At 38.8% G+C, this 20,240-nt stretch overlaps 1 protein-coding gene across 1 annotated transcript in view; it reads right to left on the bottom strand.

The window, feature by feature from the left end:
• Positions 1–963: 963 nt before the first annotated feature.
• The window catches only part of LOC126334907 (uncharacterized), a 79,444-nt gene continuing 60,167 nt past the window's right edge, over positions 964–20,240 (bottom strand). The window contains exons 3-7 of the mRNA XM_049997622.1: positions 18,248–18,384; positions 17,871–18,003; positions 17,657–17,694; positions 13,436–13,627; positions 964–1,261 (exon numbers count right to left, since the gene is read on the bottom strand). Of these exons, the coding sequence (XP_049853579.1) occupies positions 1,121–1,261; positions 13,436–13,627; positions 17,657–17,694; positions 17,871–18,003; positions 18,248–18,384 (641 nt within the window). The 3' untranslated portion in view covers positions 964–1,120. The remainder of the gene's footprint in view (positions 1,262–13,435; positions 13,628–17,656; positions 17,695–17,870; positions 18,004–18,247; positions 18,385–20,240) is intronic.

Genomic DNA, 20,240 nt, shown 5'->3' with positions numbered 1-20,240 from the left:
CACGCACGCACACAAGAGAGATTTAACTTTTACAAGCTTTCACAGCCAGTGGCTGCTTCTGGCAGAACAGCTGAAGGAAGAGGGGCGAAGGAAAAGGACTGGAGAGGTTTGGGGAAAGGGGTACATACAGTTTAGAGAAGTCATCCAGAACCCCCTTGTTGGGGGAGACTTACTGGACAGGATGGGGGGTGGGCGAGTGAGTGAGTCAGTAGGCGGGCACTATTGGGGTCATTCTTGTGGTTGTTACATCATTTTCTTCATGATTTGGCTTTTTTCCTTTTTCCTTATATATAATTGTAGACAGATGCCTTACCTGATGCAACAACTGTCATAATCCAAAAGAGGAAAGTCATATGCACCATCTGCCTGTGGGTTGTGTAATTGTGTGTTACTATGTTTAAACAGTTTTTGTGTATTATTCTCTCAGGTCAAAATTTGGCACCAGCCCATCATTTGCTTAAACAAGCATAGGAAACACATAGAAGCCACTGATGCACCAGAGTCAAGTCAATCTGCTGCATGGTTTCAACCCTGGGTTTGTTTAACTTCGTATTTCCCAAGCTAGCATGCTGCCCATTAAGTTATGCAAGCACTCTTATCAGTCATCATATCTGAGAGGCAGAAACAGTTCTCTTTACAGATACCAGTAGTATTATAATCAAGTTCAACCCTTGAAGATGTAAATAGAATTTACCTGAAAATTAGTACTTGAGAAAGTTTACTGTAATTCTAAGATCGACGTGGTTCCAATCATACTATTATGATCCACAGAACCTGCAACTAATTAAACTAGTAAGGTACAGTTGCCTCTTTTGAATATACAAATTAACACACTTCTAGTCAACAGAAACAAATCTTTTTCCCTCCAGGAATATTTTCTAATTTATTCTGATTTAGGTTTGTTGCATTATTATTATTATTATTATTATTAGGGCACGAGAGTTAAAAAGCAATTGTTACTGATCAATGTGCAAAACACGCAGCAAAATGCACTTTATATGCAAGTTAACAAAATAAAATATTAAAATTACAATAATATTAAGCAGTATCCTTTCTTTCACAGGTTGTCTTATTTCTTAAAACACATTTAATGAAAAATCAAAACACATTTAATGACAAATCAAGGTTTAGGAGTTTCTGTATGTCCAATAAGATCTTTTAGATTTTCCCATATCACTTTAAGGTTTTCTTGAGTTTCAGGATCCATTTGCTGGGGCAACTGAGCAGTTCGTAGACCTCTCTGAGGAAGGATGGACATCACCTATGACAAAATTGATTAAATTCAACACTTCACTGATTTGGAAAATATTCCATAATTATAAACTGACACAGATTGGAAACTGGTTACAATGACAAATACCAGAGAGATGAAGCCACAAGAGATGAGGCAAAAGGAGGAGGAGGAGGAGGAAGGAGGAGGAAGGACAATGGGAGAAAAAATATATATTGGGAGGGGGAGCACAGGGAAGATCGATTGGGGGGTGCAGGGGGGAGGGGGAGGGAGGCCAGATAAACCGTTGCAGAGGGAGGAGGGGACAGCCAGAGATGAGGTGGCACACAATTGGGGTCACAGACACATGAAACTAGCTTTCCAGCTATATTTGACAAGCATGTGTGGAGGGGCAAGGACAGTCCCTGAAGGAACTGTTGTCACACAGCTAATTGTCCATTAAATTTTTAACGCTGATTTAATACAGCATGTTTCTTTGAAAAACTTTCAGGTGTGTACTGCAAACACAGCATGTGTATCACGAGTAAATTTTAACAATGCGAGTGAGTATCAATAGGTTTACAAGGAAGTTGTATCATTTACCACACTGAATAAGACATGTTCAAAATGAAATGCAAATTGCCAGTTTTGATAAATGTATTATTTGATGTGAACTATACAACTTAACAAAACAAATAGTGAATCCGAAAACAAACCACTCCATCCTTTCTTAAAGAGAAGATACTGTTGGTAAAACTCAGACACATTTGGAATAAGGTTTACCATATTTACTCTAATCTAAGCCACACCTGAAAACAGACACGAAATCAAGGAAAAAAAAAAAATTCCTGCAACTAAGCCGCACCTGAAATTTGAGACTCGAAATTCAAGGGGACAGAAAAGTTTTAGGCCACACCTCCAAATTGAAACAAAGTTGGGCCATTGTAATATGGGACACAATTTAGGTTGAATGAATGACGGTACAGCTATAGTAGTTTGGTTCGAGTCATAAGCTCAGCAGTTAAGCTTTACCAGGTAGCCATTGCTATGCGTCAGGCGCTCCGTCCATATTTGTACGGGTACCCTTCCTTTTTCAAGTGCTGGTTTGAATTGATTGCTTGTTTTTCTTTGATCTGATAAGTGCCGTTCTCTTTGTTATAGGTGTTTACGTCACTCTAAGCTGAGACTGCTATTTGTTGTTACTTACACTGTTGCTTTCTTTGATAATGATCAACAAGAAGAAGAATAATAGACTGCGTATGATAGAAGATGTTGTGAACGAGAGCCTAGCGAAAATTTTTCTCCGTTTGAAAATCTTTGCAGACACCTCTTTAGTACATTACATTCTGCAAGAAATTAGTCATCTTGGATTTAAAAATGTAGTCAGTTGCCGTGCTTCATTACTGACTGCATCACTATTAGGCATAAGAATAATATGAATATAAACATGACATGATATGTATATTCTTCCGCGTTTGCTGTTGACTCACTCTAGTTTCATAGTTTCAGGCAGACAGGATTTAAATGAGATAGCAGCACACACGAAAGAATACATGAGAAAATGTTTATATTCGTATTATTCTTATGGTGAAGAGAATACTGCATGTGATTCACAATTCATAAAAGTTCCTATTACCAACCATCTCTTCTCACAGGTAGGAAAAAATTCAGAACTTAGAGTTGGCCATATTGACAAACATCCCAAACAGTTTCGCCAGTCGTGGTACATTGAAATGCTGCTACATTCAAAGACTGAACAATGCGGAATTTGTATTTAGTTCGTCGGATAATGTATGAAAATGCAGTGGTCGAAACTCGAGGCGGAGGAAAAAAAAGCTAGTCTTCCACCTTTTTTTAAAATTTATTTACTGATGCAGAGGTTTTGGCGCCAGTATTTATCTTTGTGCCTGCAATGCACGCCTGTGTAGCTCTACATATATTCGACGGCAGAAGTTAATTGTGGCGGCACCTACCAACATTTTTCAGAACTTTCACTTACTTCGCACTCGATACTAAGCCGCAGGAGGTTTTTTGGATTACAAAAACCGGAAAAAAAGTGCGGCTTAGACTTGAGTAAATATGGTAATAGTGATCTATGATACAGAAGGAGAAGAACAACAAATAAGACCATTAAGCCATTAGAAAACTAACTGATGACACTGCTAAGAAAATAAGACGCGAAGCACGCTAAGCTCTAACAAGATCCTGTCCACAAAATGGCAACTTATTCTTGTCAGAGATATGTGCTTTGTAGCCCCAACAATTCCTAGACTGTATGTCTTCCTGTACGCAAAGGTAATGCCATTGTTTTGTTGCCGAAAGATGTCTAGGTACAGAAAATGTCCAACTTACTTCACGGCACAACATATCTTAGGATTGGCAAAGACCCCACTACATGTCTTCGAAGAAAAGTTACTTTACTTCCGGACTACAGTTCACTACCCAAGGAAATCATCAACATACTGAAGTAGTGCAGCAGCTCTGTCTCTCCAAGATTGACAGCCTCACCAAAGCCCACAATGTTATACACAATTAAAAAATTGTGTTCAGAGGAAGATGAAGTCATTAACCTTGCTTGGGAGTAGAAAATAAAAGCACAGACATTTAGACCAATGGTAACATATGTGTACCTAATTATTGGCCAGCCAAATATTTAGCCTCGTTGTTAAGATATTCTGTAGGTAAATGTTAACTTCAGACCCACAATTTGGCAGGTTTATTAATAGGTAGAAACTTTGAAACCTAAATACTCTGATATACTGTTTAGTTTTGACATTTCTTATTCACTGAGTCATCTATTGTTGACTATCATTGATTAGCAGCAACATCACCTAAGCATGTGCTAACCTCCACTTACTTTTATTATTAGATAACCAATATTTTGAAGGGACTGAATATTGTTATGGACAGTCCTCTCATCCACTGTAATTTATTTATGGAGGATTTTGAAGAAAAAGCTCTCAACTCTCCATTTTGAAAATGAATGTTCTGGAGGTATGCTGATCACACATTCTTAGTTTGGCCCCACACCAAATACAACTGAGTAAGTGCTTTATCATCATAACTTCACTCAAGAAAATACCAAATTTATAATGGAATGGGAAATGGTTTGCTTTCTACAGTTTTCGGATGTATTAGTTCTATATAAGGAAGATGGGTTTTTAGGGCATTGCATTTACCCTAAGCTCATCCATATTGACTTGTGGGGGATCTAGCTGCCACCACCCTTCACAAGCTATTAGTGCACTTAAAACCTGAGGACACAGGGCTCACGAGTGTGATGCTGACAGCCTTTAGTTGAACTGGTATACTTTGGAGAGCTATTCAATAAGAACTGACACACATCAAATTAAAATAGCTCAGTAAGTAAAAATGCCAGGCCAACAAAAAGAAGAGCAAATTTCTGCAAAATTTGCAAGAATAATGAGTCAAAGTTGATACACTTCCACCAACTAAAATGGCAGCCCATCTGACATCTGTGAAAGATAATATGCTTTTACAAAAGGGGCGGGGAGATATGTATGAAATTCCTTGTGATTGGTGTAAAAGCCTAAATCAGAGCCATCGCCAGTCCTTTTGGGTCAACATTCTGGTGAAACCAACACCTCTCGGGATCTGACTGCTGCAGCACCGCCACTTCCACATGTCAATGACCTGAGATGTCAGGAAAGCTTGACACATTGATGCTTAACAACACAGTGATCAGTAGTCTCTGACCCTGTTACAGACCTTTCTGGGCTCATGCATAGATACTGCACTTCCACAAAGCCAGCAAAAGAGGCTGCATTTAAACCAGCCTGTGGTGTTCAACCAGCTGGGCAACACAGCTGCACCCAAACTGTAAGCTGCAGCCTTGGAGTCTCCACCATAACTATGTTGTCACTGAGACTGCTACACCACGATACAAAGGCTGTTGCACGACTGACCAACACACAGTGCCCAACACTGTCGCCACCTCCACGTGGAAGCTTGCCATCACCGAGTCTGGCAGCCGTTGCTCTCCAGACAACAGCTGAGAGTTAGACCGGCAGCACCAAAACCTACCCAACAGCAGATGGTGCCACTGGCTGTCCCGCACCACCCTGAACCAAATGTCATGTTATGAACGCTGCCAACTACTTAGCTCTGGCATGCATATGGTGCCAGGTTAGAACGCAATTGTCCGAGAAGTGCATATTATCCACACACTGTCTTCCTTGCCTGCTGCAACATCTAAATATTATAAGATAACAATGAACCTTGTCACATGGAACAAACTAATAAAGAAATGTTTTCTATTCATCAATGGTTTGTCTGCAACTGTTGGGGTTTCATTAATTTCCCTGCACTTACTCAGCACCAACGTAACTGTAAAAGGTAAATGGAATGAACAATATGCACCTTACAAGAACATTGCCTCTAACACCAGCAACACATCCGCGTTCTACAGCCCAATAAACTGCAGTGGCTGAACACTGCATTTACACTGGCCACTCCATGGGTTACTTGAAGTTAAGATATTGGCCACAGCCTCATCCTACTGGAATTCAGTATTCAAGGAAGCTGTGGAAATACAATTAGCATGCAATCTGATCAACTGAGACAAGGATTTCCAGCTCGACAAATCAGGGAAACCCTTTATTTCATGTCTGCACTCTCAAAGCAAACAGTGTTTTAAGTCTTCAGCGCCTAATATTCCAAAATATGCTATCCGTGCCAGTCAACCACATACTTGACAAGCGCCGATTTGTTGACACTGAAAATGGGCTCTAAGCACTAAGGGACTTAATATCTGAGGTCGTCAGTGCTCTACACTTAGTCCTACTTTAATCTAACTAACCTAAGGACGCCACACACATCCACGCCAGAGGCATCGAAACCTGCGACTGTAGCAGCAGTGGGGTTCCGGACTGAAGTGCCGAGAACCACTTTGCCACAGTGACTGGCCGTTGACACTGCACTTGCTTTGTTTTACTCTTAGATGCATAACGTATAGTGTATGACTGATATTTGTTACTAAAAGTGTTATCTACAAGACACATATTTACTTTACTGCAGCGTGTTAAGTAATTTAAAACCTTTGGAAGTGATTCACTTTGAGAATGGCAACAAAGTTGTCAACCAAAATACTGGAAGAATTAATAATAACCTGGGTGCACACTCATAAGCAGAAGGAGTGACACATCCAATATTTTTAGGTGAAATGCTGTTTTTGTAAACCAATAAGGGCAAACAGAATGGAGAATCTTATAATGTTGCCAATGTGCCTCCAAAAGAAATAATTAATGGGATGAGTGTTTTGTACTCTTATTGTTATAACCACTTTGACAGTTGCCCGAAAATATTTTACTAGCAACACAGTTAGTGAGTGTTTCAGAAATTCAGTGTACCACTTTTTGTATCTTTTCATAGACTGAAGATCTGAATCTTCTATGAAGTTTGGAAGGCAGGAGATGAGGTACTGGCAGAATTGAAGCTGTGAGGACAGGTCATGAGTCATGCTAGGGTAGATCAGTCGGTAGAGCACTTGCCCGCGAAAGGCAGAAGTCCCAAGTTCGAGTCTCAGTCCGGTACACAGTTCTAATCTGCAAGGAAGTTTTATATGAATTTTATCATCAGGTATTTATGATCCATATATGCTGGTAGCCTTGTGACTTAATTCACCATTAGACTTTGAAATGGCTTCATCAGCTCTCAGTACACACCGTGAAATCTAGATTTTGATTTAGAATCTAGGTGCAGAAGATACTTCTGGTTTGGATATCACCTTCCCATAGTTCCTGGTGAACTTGGGTGTGAGAAAGAAACTACTATCATGCAGATTTCTCCAATGGTACTTCTGCTCATGCTAGAATCTAGAGCTATTCTTGTTGTAGAAAGATTTATTGCAGTAAGATTATCTACACTTACATGGTCCTGAACATGTCTTCTGTCTTGTTATGAATGTGGATTAGTTGCACCTGACCACTACGCCAAATCAATGCCTCAAAACTCAAACATGTAACCAACAGTGAACGATCTTGGTATCTTCACCCATGAACTCACTTTGGTTGCATGTAATTCTGGAAATATTTTCTGAGTATGATTAAATGTATCTTCATTAGAATATGTCGTTACTGAACACGAACTTAAGGTCATTATAGAAATCTTTGACAATGTAGCCAGAGTAATGACATCAATGATGAGGAAATTCAAGTTACTTTATCTGGTATCATATGTTCCTAATTGCTTCTGCTGACTGACATGGCACGTTGCCAGGAAGTGTTTCTGTGCGATACCACCAAAATACTGCGCAAGCGCACGTATTGCATTAAAACGCATTGTACCTGAGAACTGTCAGTGTAGTAGGTTAGAATCACCTTGCATATGTTGACACTTATGAGTATGTGTAATCACAAATAACCACGCAGCAGTCTGCAGATGACAGTAAGAATAGGCACTGATTTTTATGGCAGAAAAAGCCATTATTGTGCACTCTTGTGATGGTGATGGGCTCATACAAAACACATATCAATAATTCAATGTGTTATTCAATCTAGTTCTTATCACTATGTTACAACTTTGAAAATTCAAGAATTACCTCACAAACAAATTCCATCTCAGATCTCTGCATAGTATCATAAATCAAGTAAAATAATCAATTTTTAAAAATATACCGTATTAACCGAAACTAACCTGCACCAAAAAAAATTGAACTCTAAATTGAAGAAAAGAGAAAATACCCAAATCTAACCTGTATGCAAAAAATTAGCATGAAAATACAAGTTTGGGAACAGTTGAAGCCTCCACTTCAAAATCAAAACAAAGCTGGTACCTTCTAACGTGAGATACAAATTAGATAGAATGGATGAAGATACGGTTACAGCAGTTGGTTTCAAATCTTGAGCTTAGGAGTCTTTCGAACATTTAAAATTAATTTTTCTGCACAGAATCTATAGGTGCAGAAGTTTAAAAAAATCAATACTAGAAGTCAGTTGCTGTGCTCCATTTCTATCACTATTCAGCATAATAATAATAATAATAATAATGTAAACATCACGTGATATGTAAATTTTTGTCTCACTAGTTTATTACGTGAGCACGATTTAAATGAGGTAACAGCAAAAACAGAAGAAAGTATAAGACAATGTTTACATTCGTATTATTCTTATGGTGACAAGAGTATGTGATTCACGATTCACAGAAACCCCCTCGTCACTGGTAGGAAAAACATCCAAAAATGTAGTGTCAGCCATACTTATATAAATCTGAGATCCACTCTGCTTTTCATATTACATTTTTAGTGAAGACTTAAAATGTATGTCTAACAACACTTGTGAAATATGAATGAAAATAACTTAAGACATTAAAAGTAGAAATATAAAACAAAATTTTATTAGATCTGCAATACAAACTTTATGAAATGTTTAAAATATCTATTATATAATTCTGAATTGTCATCACTCTATACCATGTTGCTTAGTTCTTCATACATAATACTATCCTCTGTGTAACCTTCCGCATTTTGTGTGTCCAGCTGGTGTCAGTTGTCCGATTTCTTTAAAGCCAGTCTGTGTTCATACATTTAAGAGTGTCCTGAAATGGTTTATTCAGACACACACCAAGTGGCTGCAGAAATGCTGTAATCCCATCTGGAATTATTGTGAAGTCAATTTTGCTTTCTAATAATTCTCATTTTACTGCAGAAGTATGGCCTGTGTATGAATCCAACACCAGCAGACTGCGTAAACCATGTACGGCGCCAGGACGACGATTCCATACGATCCTAATCCATACCGGCACCATGTCCTCCAAAAACCAGCCACTTGCATTCGCTTGTACAATTACAGTTTCTGGGGACATTTCAGATTTCGGTAAGGTCTCAAACTATGAATGGGGTAACTTACATCCATCTACTGTGCAAGCAAACACAGACGTCCGCTGTTTTTCACCCTCTGATATAAAAATATTTCTATCTTTTCCTCTGGCATCAACACTGTAATCCACCTGATTATGAACAGCTGAATTTCCAGAAGTCTTTTTCATAGTACTTGGCAGCCCCTCTGAAGTGAAAAACCCCAGCGTTTCATAAAAAAACCAATCAAGTTGAAGCTAGCCTTAAAAAATTATCGATTTTTAGCTCTCGCATGATTTCATGTGCCTTAATTTTTAAAATATCAGTGTTCACAGGCACACATTTCTGATGCTGCTCCTTAAACTTATTTAAAATTACTTCAAGAGCATGATATTGGCCACTTTTTTACCTACTAAAGGCTTTCATGCAACTGGAACTTTCAAAAAAATTTGTCTCTTTGCAATCGCCATAGTCTGATGTTAATCTCATCAATCCTGTATAGCAGACCTGCAGTATGATTAAAATATTTTTCTGCAAAAGAAAAAAAAACCTCTTTCTTTAATTTGGCACTACAAAGAAAGTGCTTCATTATGGATGACAAATACCAGCACTTTACACAATTCGACAGAATTATATGTGAAATTAGAATGAGCCATGGCTTAGCAACTAGTGCAAGAATTCTTAAGCATTATGAATTGATGTTATTGATGTAAAGAAATTTATTTTTGTTGCTATGAATATTTGAAAGGCTGCTATATTTGAAGATGAGATACAGAATTTCTATTCTCTTCGCTGAATGATGTTTTAAAATTGCCGGGAAGGAGGGTGGGGTGGGGGTGGAGACTCTTCTTCCACCTTTTTTTCTATGTTTGTTGGAGCAGAAGTTTTGATACCAATATCTATCTTAGTGTCTGCAAAGCATGCCTGTGTAGTTTGTGGTGACAGTTAGTGCAATTTTTGAGAACTTCTGTTTACTTTGCACTCTATTCTTAGCAACAAACATGTGGTTTTCTGGATCATGAAAACTGGAGGAAGTGCAACTTACATTCTGGAATCTACTCACCAATCCATGACAAGAGAACACACAAAGGTTAAATAAATGTGAAAAATTTTTGGAGCCAGTGGCTCCTGCTTTTGGCACAAGGGTTGAAGGGGAAGGAAGAGAGATGAAGGAAATTGATCAGTAACATTTAGAAAATGGGGTGGATCGGTAAAGTCGCCCAAAACACCAGGTCAGGGTAGGCTTACTGGACAGGAACTGAAAACCTAAGAACTTAAAGGTGGAAGATATGGTAATAAGAAAGACTTATTACCGGCAAAGAAAACATTGTGCAAAAGTTAATAAGAGTGGATTATAATATGGTAGAGAAGAGGTAAGGGGAAATAGATAAAAAAATAAGAGATATAAAAAACTAAAAGGCAATGAAGAAAGGAACAGTTATTAAGAAGAAATGCTGAGCAGAGGAAATTAAAGAAACAATTAACACAAATTAAGGCCAGGCAGGTAGAAGGAACTAAGGACTTCTTGTACACCAGTAGCCAACTGGGAAGTTCTGAGAAACTTGTGCCTCAGTGAAGAATCCAGATGGCCCATTTGGTGAAACAGATAGGCACCGAAGTCACGGCTCATGTTTTACAGCATGTTCTATAACAGGACATTGTGTGTTGCCAGTATACACCCTCTGTCTACATCCATTCATCCCAACTGATAACTTGGTGGTATTCACACCAATGTAGAAGGCTGTATAGTGTTTACACAATTGCTGGTACACGACATGCAGTTTCACAGGTGGCTCTCCCTTTAATAGTATGCATAGAGCAAGTCTTACAGCAGGAACACTAACAAGGGTAGGAGCCATAGAGTAGGGAAATTGATGCAGAAACAAGACAGGGTCTGACCAGGATATTGCAGAGATTGAAGGGGGCAGAGGGTGTCCATGTAAAGCTATTTTAGGTGTCGTGGGCAAAATGTCTGAAGGAATGGACCTCATTTCAGGAAGTCAGAGCTTTCTCAAAATACATGATTAATACACTGAAGACTACTCTAATACTGAGTGATGAGAAATGTACGCTTAAGTAGCTTCTTTGAGGAATCTGCAATACTACAATTGGATGCAATGTCCCAGAAAATTTGATTTTGAACTAGGCTGATGGTATAATAATGTTCATTGAACGTTGGATGAAAATGGTGGTTTATTGGTGTAAAATCAATTTGCAGGATAGACTGGCATCTGCATTGATATTCAATTGTGTATTTTTCAGTGCTTCCATATTTTGTCCAATCCTCATATCCTCAGGGAGTAAATCTATTTCCAGCAGAACTAGTCTTATGGGTTACCAGTACTGGTCAGAACAGTGTTCTGGGTAGTTGTGAGTGCTAACTAAATTGGATCACGGATGAGCTGTTGATGCTCATATGGCGAGTGCTTCTGTAACCAAGGTGACAAAAGTATGCGACATTTGAAGAAGCACCATACTGAAGACTTACACCACACAAAGGAAAAGTGGAAGAATCAGTGTGGGCTAAGCTGCAAATGGATGAAAGTGTGTGTTGAGTGATCATGAGGAATCCTAATTGAAGATGATTGCGATGAAAAATAAGAGGCTGACAGCTGCAGGTGGCTAAATGTACTAAATGTTGCTCTTGCGAAATGTGTCAGCACCACAACAGGAAGGGTGCTCCGTAAGCAGGGAATTGCATGGTGAGCCACAATTCCAAATACACTAATCAGTGATGCAAATATCCAGAACAAAAAATTGAGGTGCCGAAACAATAACACATTGACTATGGAGCAATGGAAGAAGGTTTTGTCCGACTGAGTCTTTCACTTCATTTCCAACTTCTGGCGGAGTTGACATCCAAAGAGTGGAACACAGCAGGAATTTGATAATTTGGGACCCACATTGTGGAATTTCCCAAGGGCTGCATGGGTACTCTGTAAGGTCACATTACTGTGAAGGATTATGTGACCATTTTGGCTAATCCCATGGTACAATGTGTGTGCCCAAATTGAGATGCTGTGTTATGAGACAGGACCCTAGTCAGCACAACAAAGCACAGCACAGCACAGCACAGCACTGTCATCTAACCTGGCCACCACAGTCACCAAACCTCAATATTACTGAGCCTTTGTGGAGCCTTTTTGGAGAGAGGGTGTTGCCATAATCATTACCTGAACTTGCCACTATTTTGTAGGAAGAAGGGAAAATGGTTCTCCTGAAAACCATGCATGACGTGAATAGGACACACTGGGAGAATTCCAGGAAGTGCAGCTTATCTATAAAAGACAGAACATTTGTGGAACCCACTTCGTGTACTGTTCAAGTCTTTGGAATCCTCAGGAGGTGACTGCAGAAAGCGGGGGAAGCATTTTACAGTCACTTTGCACTGTCAACGTGGGAGTATTACAGAAAGACTCTATCAACTTTAGTTGGAACACCTGGAGTGATGAAGTTCTTGTCAAGATACACTACTGTGAAAGATTGGAGAACCGACATTTGCAACAGGCTAGTGAAACCCCAATGCGCTTCCTATCTTAACATGGTTCCTATACATGAAAGGAGACAGTGTTTTCTTTATACTATGACAGGATAGCAACCTCCTACATTCTCACCAAAATTTTCAGAAATGCCGAAGAACAGTCTGGGCATGTAGCCGAGAGATCCAAGCTTCCAAGCTTGCTGTTGCACTGATTTTCCAAGAGATGTCATGAATGGTTTGGAACAACTGGTCTCCCAGTTTGGTGTGTGACATAGTGTGCAAGTTTAGCACCTGTAATTCCCTGTTTTGGGAGGAGGGGGGGGGGGGGGGGGGCAGGGGAGAGGGTTATAAGAGGTGTGTTTCCCCTTCTGCCAATGCCTATTCAATGACATGATACAGAAGTTTTCCTTGTGGCTATGCTGCATTTTGAAACTTATTTTAGACACACTTGTTGCTTGAAATGCTTTAACAAGTTACAACACATGAAGATTCCCCCCCCCCCCCCCCCCCCCCCCCACACACACACACACTCTTAAAAGAGTTGTATTATGAAGATACGTCTTCTTGTTCTCCTTGTCCCTCCATTTTTTTTGGAGTCCAAATAGTGTTACAGGTGGCACAACAATACAGTGAAGAACTGTATGTTCCCAAGTGCCCACTCCTGCCCTTAAGAGATAGGAATAGAAAATTGAGGGAGGGAGGGGGTGGGGGGGGGGGGCAGATTTACAAAACAACAATGCTTAACACAGCTCAACATTGAAGTTAAATACTTAATATGACTCATCAATAACTGTACACCTTTTGATAATAGAAACAAGACTGAGTGAATGAAGGGAGTCAGAAGGGAGGGAGATAATCATAAGAAAACAATTTTCATTCTTTGAAATAAAAACATTTTAAAATTGACATTCAAATATTAATATTAACTTACTGTTCCATTGGCCATTGGTATGTTTAGAGTTGGTTTGTCTTCTCTGGCAGCATTTAACATCACTGGACTTCCCTTCATGGATACAACTACTTCACCCAGTTTTGGACGCCGCAGAATTGTTATTGGAGAATCTGGGCCTACTTTTGGCGTTATAGTCCCAATGCGTGGCGTTGGTAAACCAACAGCTGGAGTCTGAAATACAATTAATATTCTGTAGACAAGAGGAGAAAAGTACATTTTAGGCAGAAGGGTATTATATTCACAATCTATTTAACACAACCAACAAAGGCTTCTTGAAAGGATAACTGGAGAAGGGAGATGAGGGTTCATCCTCTCAGGGTTGACCAGGTCAAAGTTGGAGAATCTGAACTAATTTCCTCCCTAATGCAAGTCCAGTATCTGAACACTGTACCATCTTTGAGAGACAATGTAAACTGGATAAAAAACAGAATGGGCCCATTGATATTAAAAGTTGTGAAGATGGGGCTCATAGAAATAGAACAAAAGTGGGAGCACAGTCGTCACAAGTATGAAGTAACTTAAGACTTCATACAAACTCGATGCAAGAAGCTTTCCTTGCATGCACAGCCAATGCAGCATGAGTCACTGCCTATGTCACAAAGTTACCATACATTAGGTCTCAATGGCACTGACAGGTCCAATCACTGCTGACAGCAGACGTAGAAAGCCAGATGGTAGTAATGCCAATTGGGGTTAGCAAACAGTGTAGCCCAAAATTGGGCTCCTCCCCATCCTACGTGTCAAGGAGTGCTAACCTTTCCAAACATTAGTGGACCAAACTGCCATACATATTACCACATTTTATCTAAGCAGATTGTCACCACTTACAGACAGCTGCCAGAGGAAGCCTGCAGCAGGCATTGTTCTGAAATGGGTCACTTAGCTGCTGGCAAAAGACACTGTCTTCTCTAAGCTGCGGGACTTCCTGCTGTGCCTAAGTAGAGATGCCACTGGGAGTTGAAGTGGTGCCTTCCAGCTGTAGGGGCCTACAGGTCCTATACTTGTGGGAGGGGGTTGGGGTAGCAGCTGTGGTTCACATCTTAGCCTGCCTAACTGCCTTGTGAGGGAACACTCTGCTGCTGTCAGCCACTGTTGCTGCTGTATATGCTGGAGTTGACAGCATGACTCCACCCATTTTGGAGAATCCTGCACGAGCCTGTGAGCCAGTGCAAGCACCTTCCTCAGAGGCAGTCATAGGTGCATGCACCTGAGCCAGACCCCTAATTCTGAGCTTCCTTGCTGCCACACTGTAACTGCTGCTGGGTGCAGCCCTGCTATGGCCTGCCTGTGCAATGGCATAGGCACCACTGGATGCACCAGTGAGAAGCGAGTCCTGAATTCAGTACCCTTGATGCACACAGGACCACTTTCTGTGACAATACAATGCAGTGGGAGAATGAATAAACTAAACACTGTTACCCTTTCGAATTAATGTAAGACATTAGCATGGTTACTACCCACTGCCTTGTTGAAACCATGCCCAGGAAGGAGAGGTTAACACCATCATGTCCTCTACAAGAACAATGCAGTTGGGTTTGAATGGAAAGGAAATCCTATTCATAGCAGTTCGTTGTGGCCCCAGCTGTAATGAAGCATGGGAGAAAAGTTTTGAGTAGAGATTCTACTGCTTATTGTGAACAATAACAATAATAATTATTATGATTATTATTAGTCTTTCTTTCTTTTCTCAGGCGTTATGTCTGGTCAAAAATGGAAAGTGACGCGGACCTTGATCCAGCATGACTTCCTTTTAACTGTACGGTATATGTTATATTGCATTTAGGAACTTTCAGGTAATTGAACATGTATCAATAATTACAGATTTCTGTAGTTGTATATATAAGTTGGATGTAGCTGTATAGTGTTGATGTACTGGTGGATATTGTGTGGTATGACTCCTGTAGTTGATAGTATTATTGGTATAATGTCAACTTTATCCTGATGCCACATGTCCTTGACTTCCTCAGCCAGTTGGGTGTATTTTTCAACTTTTCCCCCGTTTTCTTTTGTATATTTGTTGTATAGGGTATGGATATTTTGATTAGTTGTGTTAATTTCTTCTTTTTATTGGTGAGTATGATGTCAGGTTTGTTATGTGTTGTTGTTTTATTTGCTATAATGCTTCTGTTCCAGTATAATTTGTATTCATCATTCTCCAGTACATTTTGTGGTGCATACTTGTATGTGGGAATGTGTTGTTTTATTAGTTTATGTTGTAAGGCAAGCTGTTGATGTATTATATTTTTGCTACATTGTCATGGCTTCTGGGGTACTCTGTGTTTGCTAGTATTGTACACTCACTTGTGATGTGATCTACTGTTTCTATCTGTTGTTTGCAAAGTCTGCATTTATCTGTTGTGGTATTGGGATCTTTAATAATATGCTTGCTATAATATCTGGTGTTTATGGTTTTATCCTGTATTGCAATCATGAATCCTTCCATCTCACTGTATATATTGCCTTTTCTTAGCAATGTGTTGGATGCGTCTTGATCGATGTGTGGCTGTGTTAAATGATACGGGTGCTTGCCATGTAGTGTTTTCTTTTTCCAGTTTACTTTCTTTGTATCTGTTGATGTTATGTGATCTAAAGGGTTGTAGAAGTGGTTATGAAATTCCAGTGGTGTAGCCGATGTATTTATATGAGTGATTACTCTGTGTATTTTGCTAGTTTCTGCTCGTTCTGGAAAGAATTTTCTTAAATTGTCTACCTGTCCATAATGTAGGTTTTTTATGTCGATAAATCCCCTTCCTTCCTGCTTAATGTGAATCTTTCAGTTGCTGAATGTATGTGATGTATTCTATATTTGTGGCATTGTGATCGTGTAATTGTATTGAGTGCTTCTAGGTCTGTGTTACTCCATTTCACTACTCCAAATGAGTAGGTCAATATTGGTATAGCAGAAGTATTTATAGCTTTTGTCTTGTTTCTTGCTGTTAATTCTGTTTTCAGTATTTTTGTTAGTCTTTGTCTATATTTTTCTTTTAGTTCTTTAATATTTGTATTATCTAATTATTATTATTACTATTACTATTATTATTATACGAGTTATGTAATCTATACTAAATGGCGGTTAAAGGCTACATTTTCTGTGTCATTTGTATGAGTTCATCTAATATGACGTTCCATTAAGGGACAGTTTAGGTGCACTTCCAATTGATACAGCTGTGTTTATCCATAAATATAATTTTATCAAAGGAAAACTCAATCAAGGGAACAAATTACGAGATAGTATTACTAATCAGTACTTGCCTTCGTGAGGCAAAATGTTTGGTACTGCCAGCAGGCATATTTATATGAAAGTGTTGACGAAATCCTAGCTTCAGAATTATTAGTTCCTTGGGGAATAACATACATAAAAACAATTTGCCAATAAATGTCAAACCCACACAATAGCGTTAATCAAAATTATTATTGTCACACAACATGAGGTGTGGTCTGAGCAAATAGTGAATCTAGTTAGTCTCAATTACTCAGGAAAATCTTTATAATTGACAACTCCAACTGAAATCTACAGGAGTTTTCATTGGCTATGAAGCTGGTTACGTCCTCGCAAAACTGAGCTGCTGTTCGTTGTTGTGCCCACATGGAAAACTTCTTTATTGAGTAATATTGTCTTATAAGTAGGTATCTTATTGTGAATATATTTCCTCAAAACAGGAAACAGCCAAATGCCAACCTCAATGGCTACTGTCCACAGGATAATTAAGATTGAGGTCTAAGAAGAAAAATTGACTATAAATTACAATTTGTTGCTTGATGGATGCTTTTGCCAACATAATGAACTTCCGCACCACGGTAATTTCTGTCTTTAAAAATGCTAAAAATACATATCAAACAATGGAAACTCAAGGTAGGAATATCGACAATGTAGGAAGAGATAGATTGCTAATTACCATAAAAAAGACATGTTAAGCTGCAGTCTTTATCACCAAAAGAGAAACACACACCATCCACACACACAACCAATCACAACTCATGCACACATGACCACCACCTACAGGTGTCTCTGGCCATTGTTTCTATAACTACAGCTGTATTAATAAACTGTAAATAATCCACATTTATATCTCAATTTTTAGTTAATGATGATCACTAGTTGCATCCCCTGGACTTTTGTGCATTCCACCAATTAAATCCTGTATTTTTCCTATTGTATATGTGGTGATTTAAAAAAGTGAGAAGGTTAAAGTGGCTCACCTTAAATTTACTTGTAGATGGAAACGCATTTTCAGTATCTGAAACATACGATGTTTTAAAAATTTAAACATGGAATGAAAACAATAATAAATATTTAGAGAGATACTTATTTGAACATTCTGTTATGAGGCATAAAATATTTATTATGACACATGAGTGAAATAGATCATGGAATAGAAGCATATATTTACAATAAACATAACTTTCTGCATACCAGTTGTACACTCTTTTTGTACATCACTGATGACCGTTTTGTTCGTTTGTTCAACACTAAGTGCAGTGGAATCATTACTCCCAACTTGCTGAGACACTGACAGTAAGTCATTAGAACAACTTGGTTTTAGCCCCTAGAAAAGAATTAAAAGATTGATCATATGAAAACAAAAAGTTTTCGCAAGAAATGATCAAGTAGGACAACATATTCATTATTGCCACAATTCTTCACGTTAGTTGTTATATTCAAATTGTGTTATTACTTAAGATGGATACCTGCAGTTTAAGGAACACTCATTTGAATTTTCAAAATACATTTTCTGTTAACACTTCCCCTTGGCCACCTGAAAATGCTATTTCAATGTAAATAATATATACCTGTTTCCTGAAAACCTCACCAACAGGAACATTTCTGATCTCCAGTGGAATCTTCATCTTAATTACATCTATCACACTAATGGCTTTTTGCCGTTTTTGGTCAAAAAACTTCCTTTGCTTATTGAGCATGTCTTCACCTGAAAGGAAACAAGGATCTTGACAGTTTCAAACAAAATCATCAAAATTGTATAACTTTCAGTTTACACAGAAAGACCAGGGTGTAAAGCTGGCAAATTGTCAAATTCCCTGGGGTACATGTGGAGGAAGATGATGATGATGATGATGATGATGATGGGGAGGAGGAAGAAGCGGCAATCTTCACTTACACATTGCGAGGAATAAAAAGTAATCTTTTACTTGGGTTGACAAGTATTCTCTAGTGTAACTGACATGGGTACACCACAGCTATTCTGAATCTGCTGTGAAGTAGGAAAATATCTTCTGGGGGAGGGCAAGTAATTTAAACTTAATTTTAAAACATACATGCACAGTACTAGAAATGTGTAACAAAAAAGCCTAGGGAATCGTGCTGGCCACTACTACTTAGAAATATGAAGATTTTAACCACTTTCTGATTTAATTTAAGTGTATATCAAAGAAAATTTGCTAGTGCAGTATCGGCAGGAAAATCGTAAAGGTTGTGGCAGTTCGTCTGAGACTGGGGACTTGTGCCAATCTAAATTAAGCAAAAAGTTTATCATGTTAGTAAATGAGTGTTACAGACAGAAAGCGTTGCTACTTAACAAAGCTGCAAAGAAACTAAAAGACAGTCTCAAATGTAACAAGAGGACACGGTAGAACCTGCTGTATTAAACAAAACTATAAATGTCTTTGCGGTGATGTAAAGATATAATAAGAAGTTTAAGTATTGGAAGACAGGAAATTGTACAAGCAGTCAAAGGTTTAAGTACTGTGTAGTTAAGAGTTGAATCAGAAATGTGTTATTTAATTGGGAAGAGTGGGAGAGAATTTTTGCTACAAAGAGCAGGTAAGCAGTTGTTAGCCTCACACTTAGGCAATGAATGAACATCATTTAGTTCCAATTACGAAGGATATAGAGGAATTATGAGCGAAGTTTAAAGTGACTGTAAATCACTCTCTGGAGAAGCGCATGTCAAGAATGTAGGTTAAGGACGGAAACAACCTGTAGTTTAATAGCAAAATTCTGAAAGTGCTGCGGAAGTGAAGATTGTTGCACTTTTGGATCAGAAAACAACCTGGCAATGACAGGCAATAGTTGATAGAAGTTTGTGCACCAGTAAAATATTTATGTATGAAGCATGTAACGTCCACCTTAGCAAAAGATGTTGCCAAAAACCCAAGAGAAGTCTAGCCCTATGAAACGTCACAAAGTGGGTCAGAGGCTACTTTCCAGGCACCAATTGACCAACCTGGTGTGGCAATAAAAGACAGGAAATGGAAAGCTGAAGTTTTGAATTTTGTATTTAAGAAATCATTCATAGAGGAAGATCATACAAACATACCATGTTTGACCATTGTGCAGACTCCCTTATGGAGGACATAGTAATAAGCACCCCTGGTGTAGAGAAGCAACTGGAAAGAGTTGAAAACAAATAAGTTACCAGTTCTGAATGGAATCTCTATTTGGTGCATTAGCCCCTTACTTAGCTTGCATTTCTAGTGCATTACTCGCCCAGCAACGCCCTAAGCAACCCAGTGATCATAAGGCCGTTGCAGCATCCCTGAATATGGAAGTAAACAGGAATATAAAATAGGGAGGAAGGTTTATCTTTTTAGCAAGAGTAATAGGAGGCTGATTTCAGAATACAACAGATCAAAACGAAAATTTCTGTTCCGACACTGTTTATGGAAAAGTTCAAGGCAATTGTAAAATGCGTTTTAGACAGGTACGTGCCAAGTAAAAGGGGGACAGGAAAAACCCACCGTGGTTCAACAACAAAGTTAGGAAACTATTGCGAAAGCAAAGAGAGCGTCCCTGCATGTTTAAACGCAGCCAAAACCTCTCAGACAA

This window comes from Schistocerca gregaria, chromosome 2, assembly GCF_023897955.1.
Source record: "Schistocerca gregaria isolate iqSchGreg1 chromosome 2, iqSchGreg1.2, whole genome shotgun sequence".
Taxonomy (NCBI): Eukaryota; Metazoa; Arthropoda; class Insecta; order Orthoptera; family Acrididae; genus Schistocerca; species Schistocerca gregaria.
This window is presented reverse-complemented; position numbering and strand designations above follow the sequence as displayed.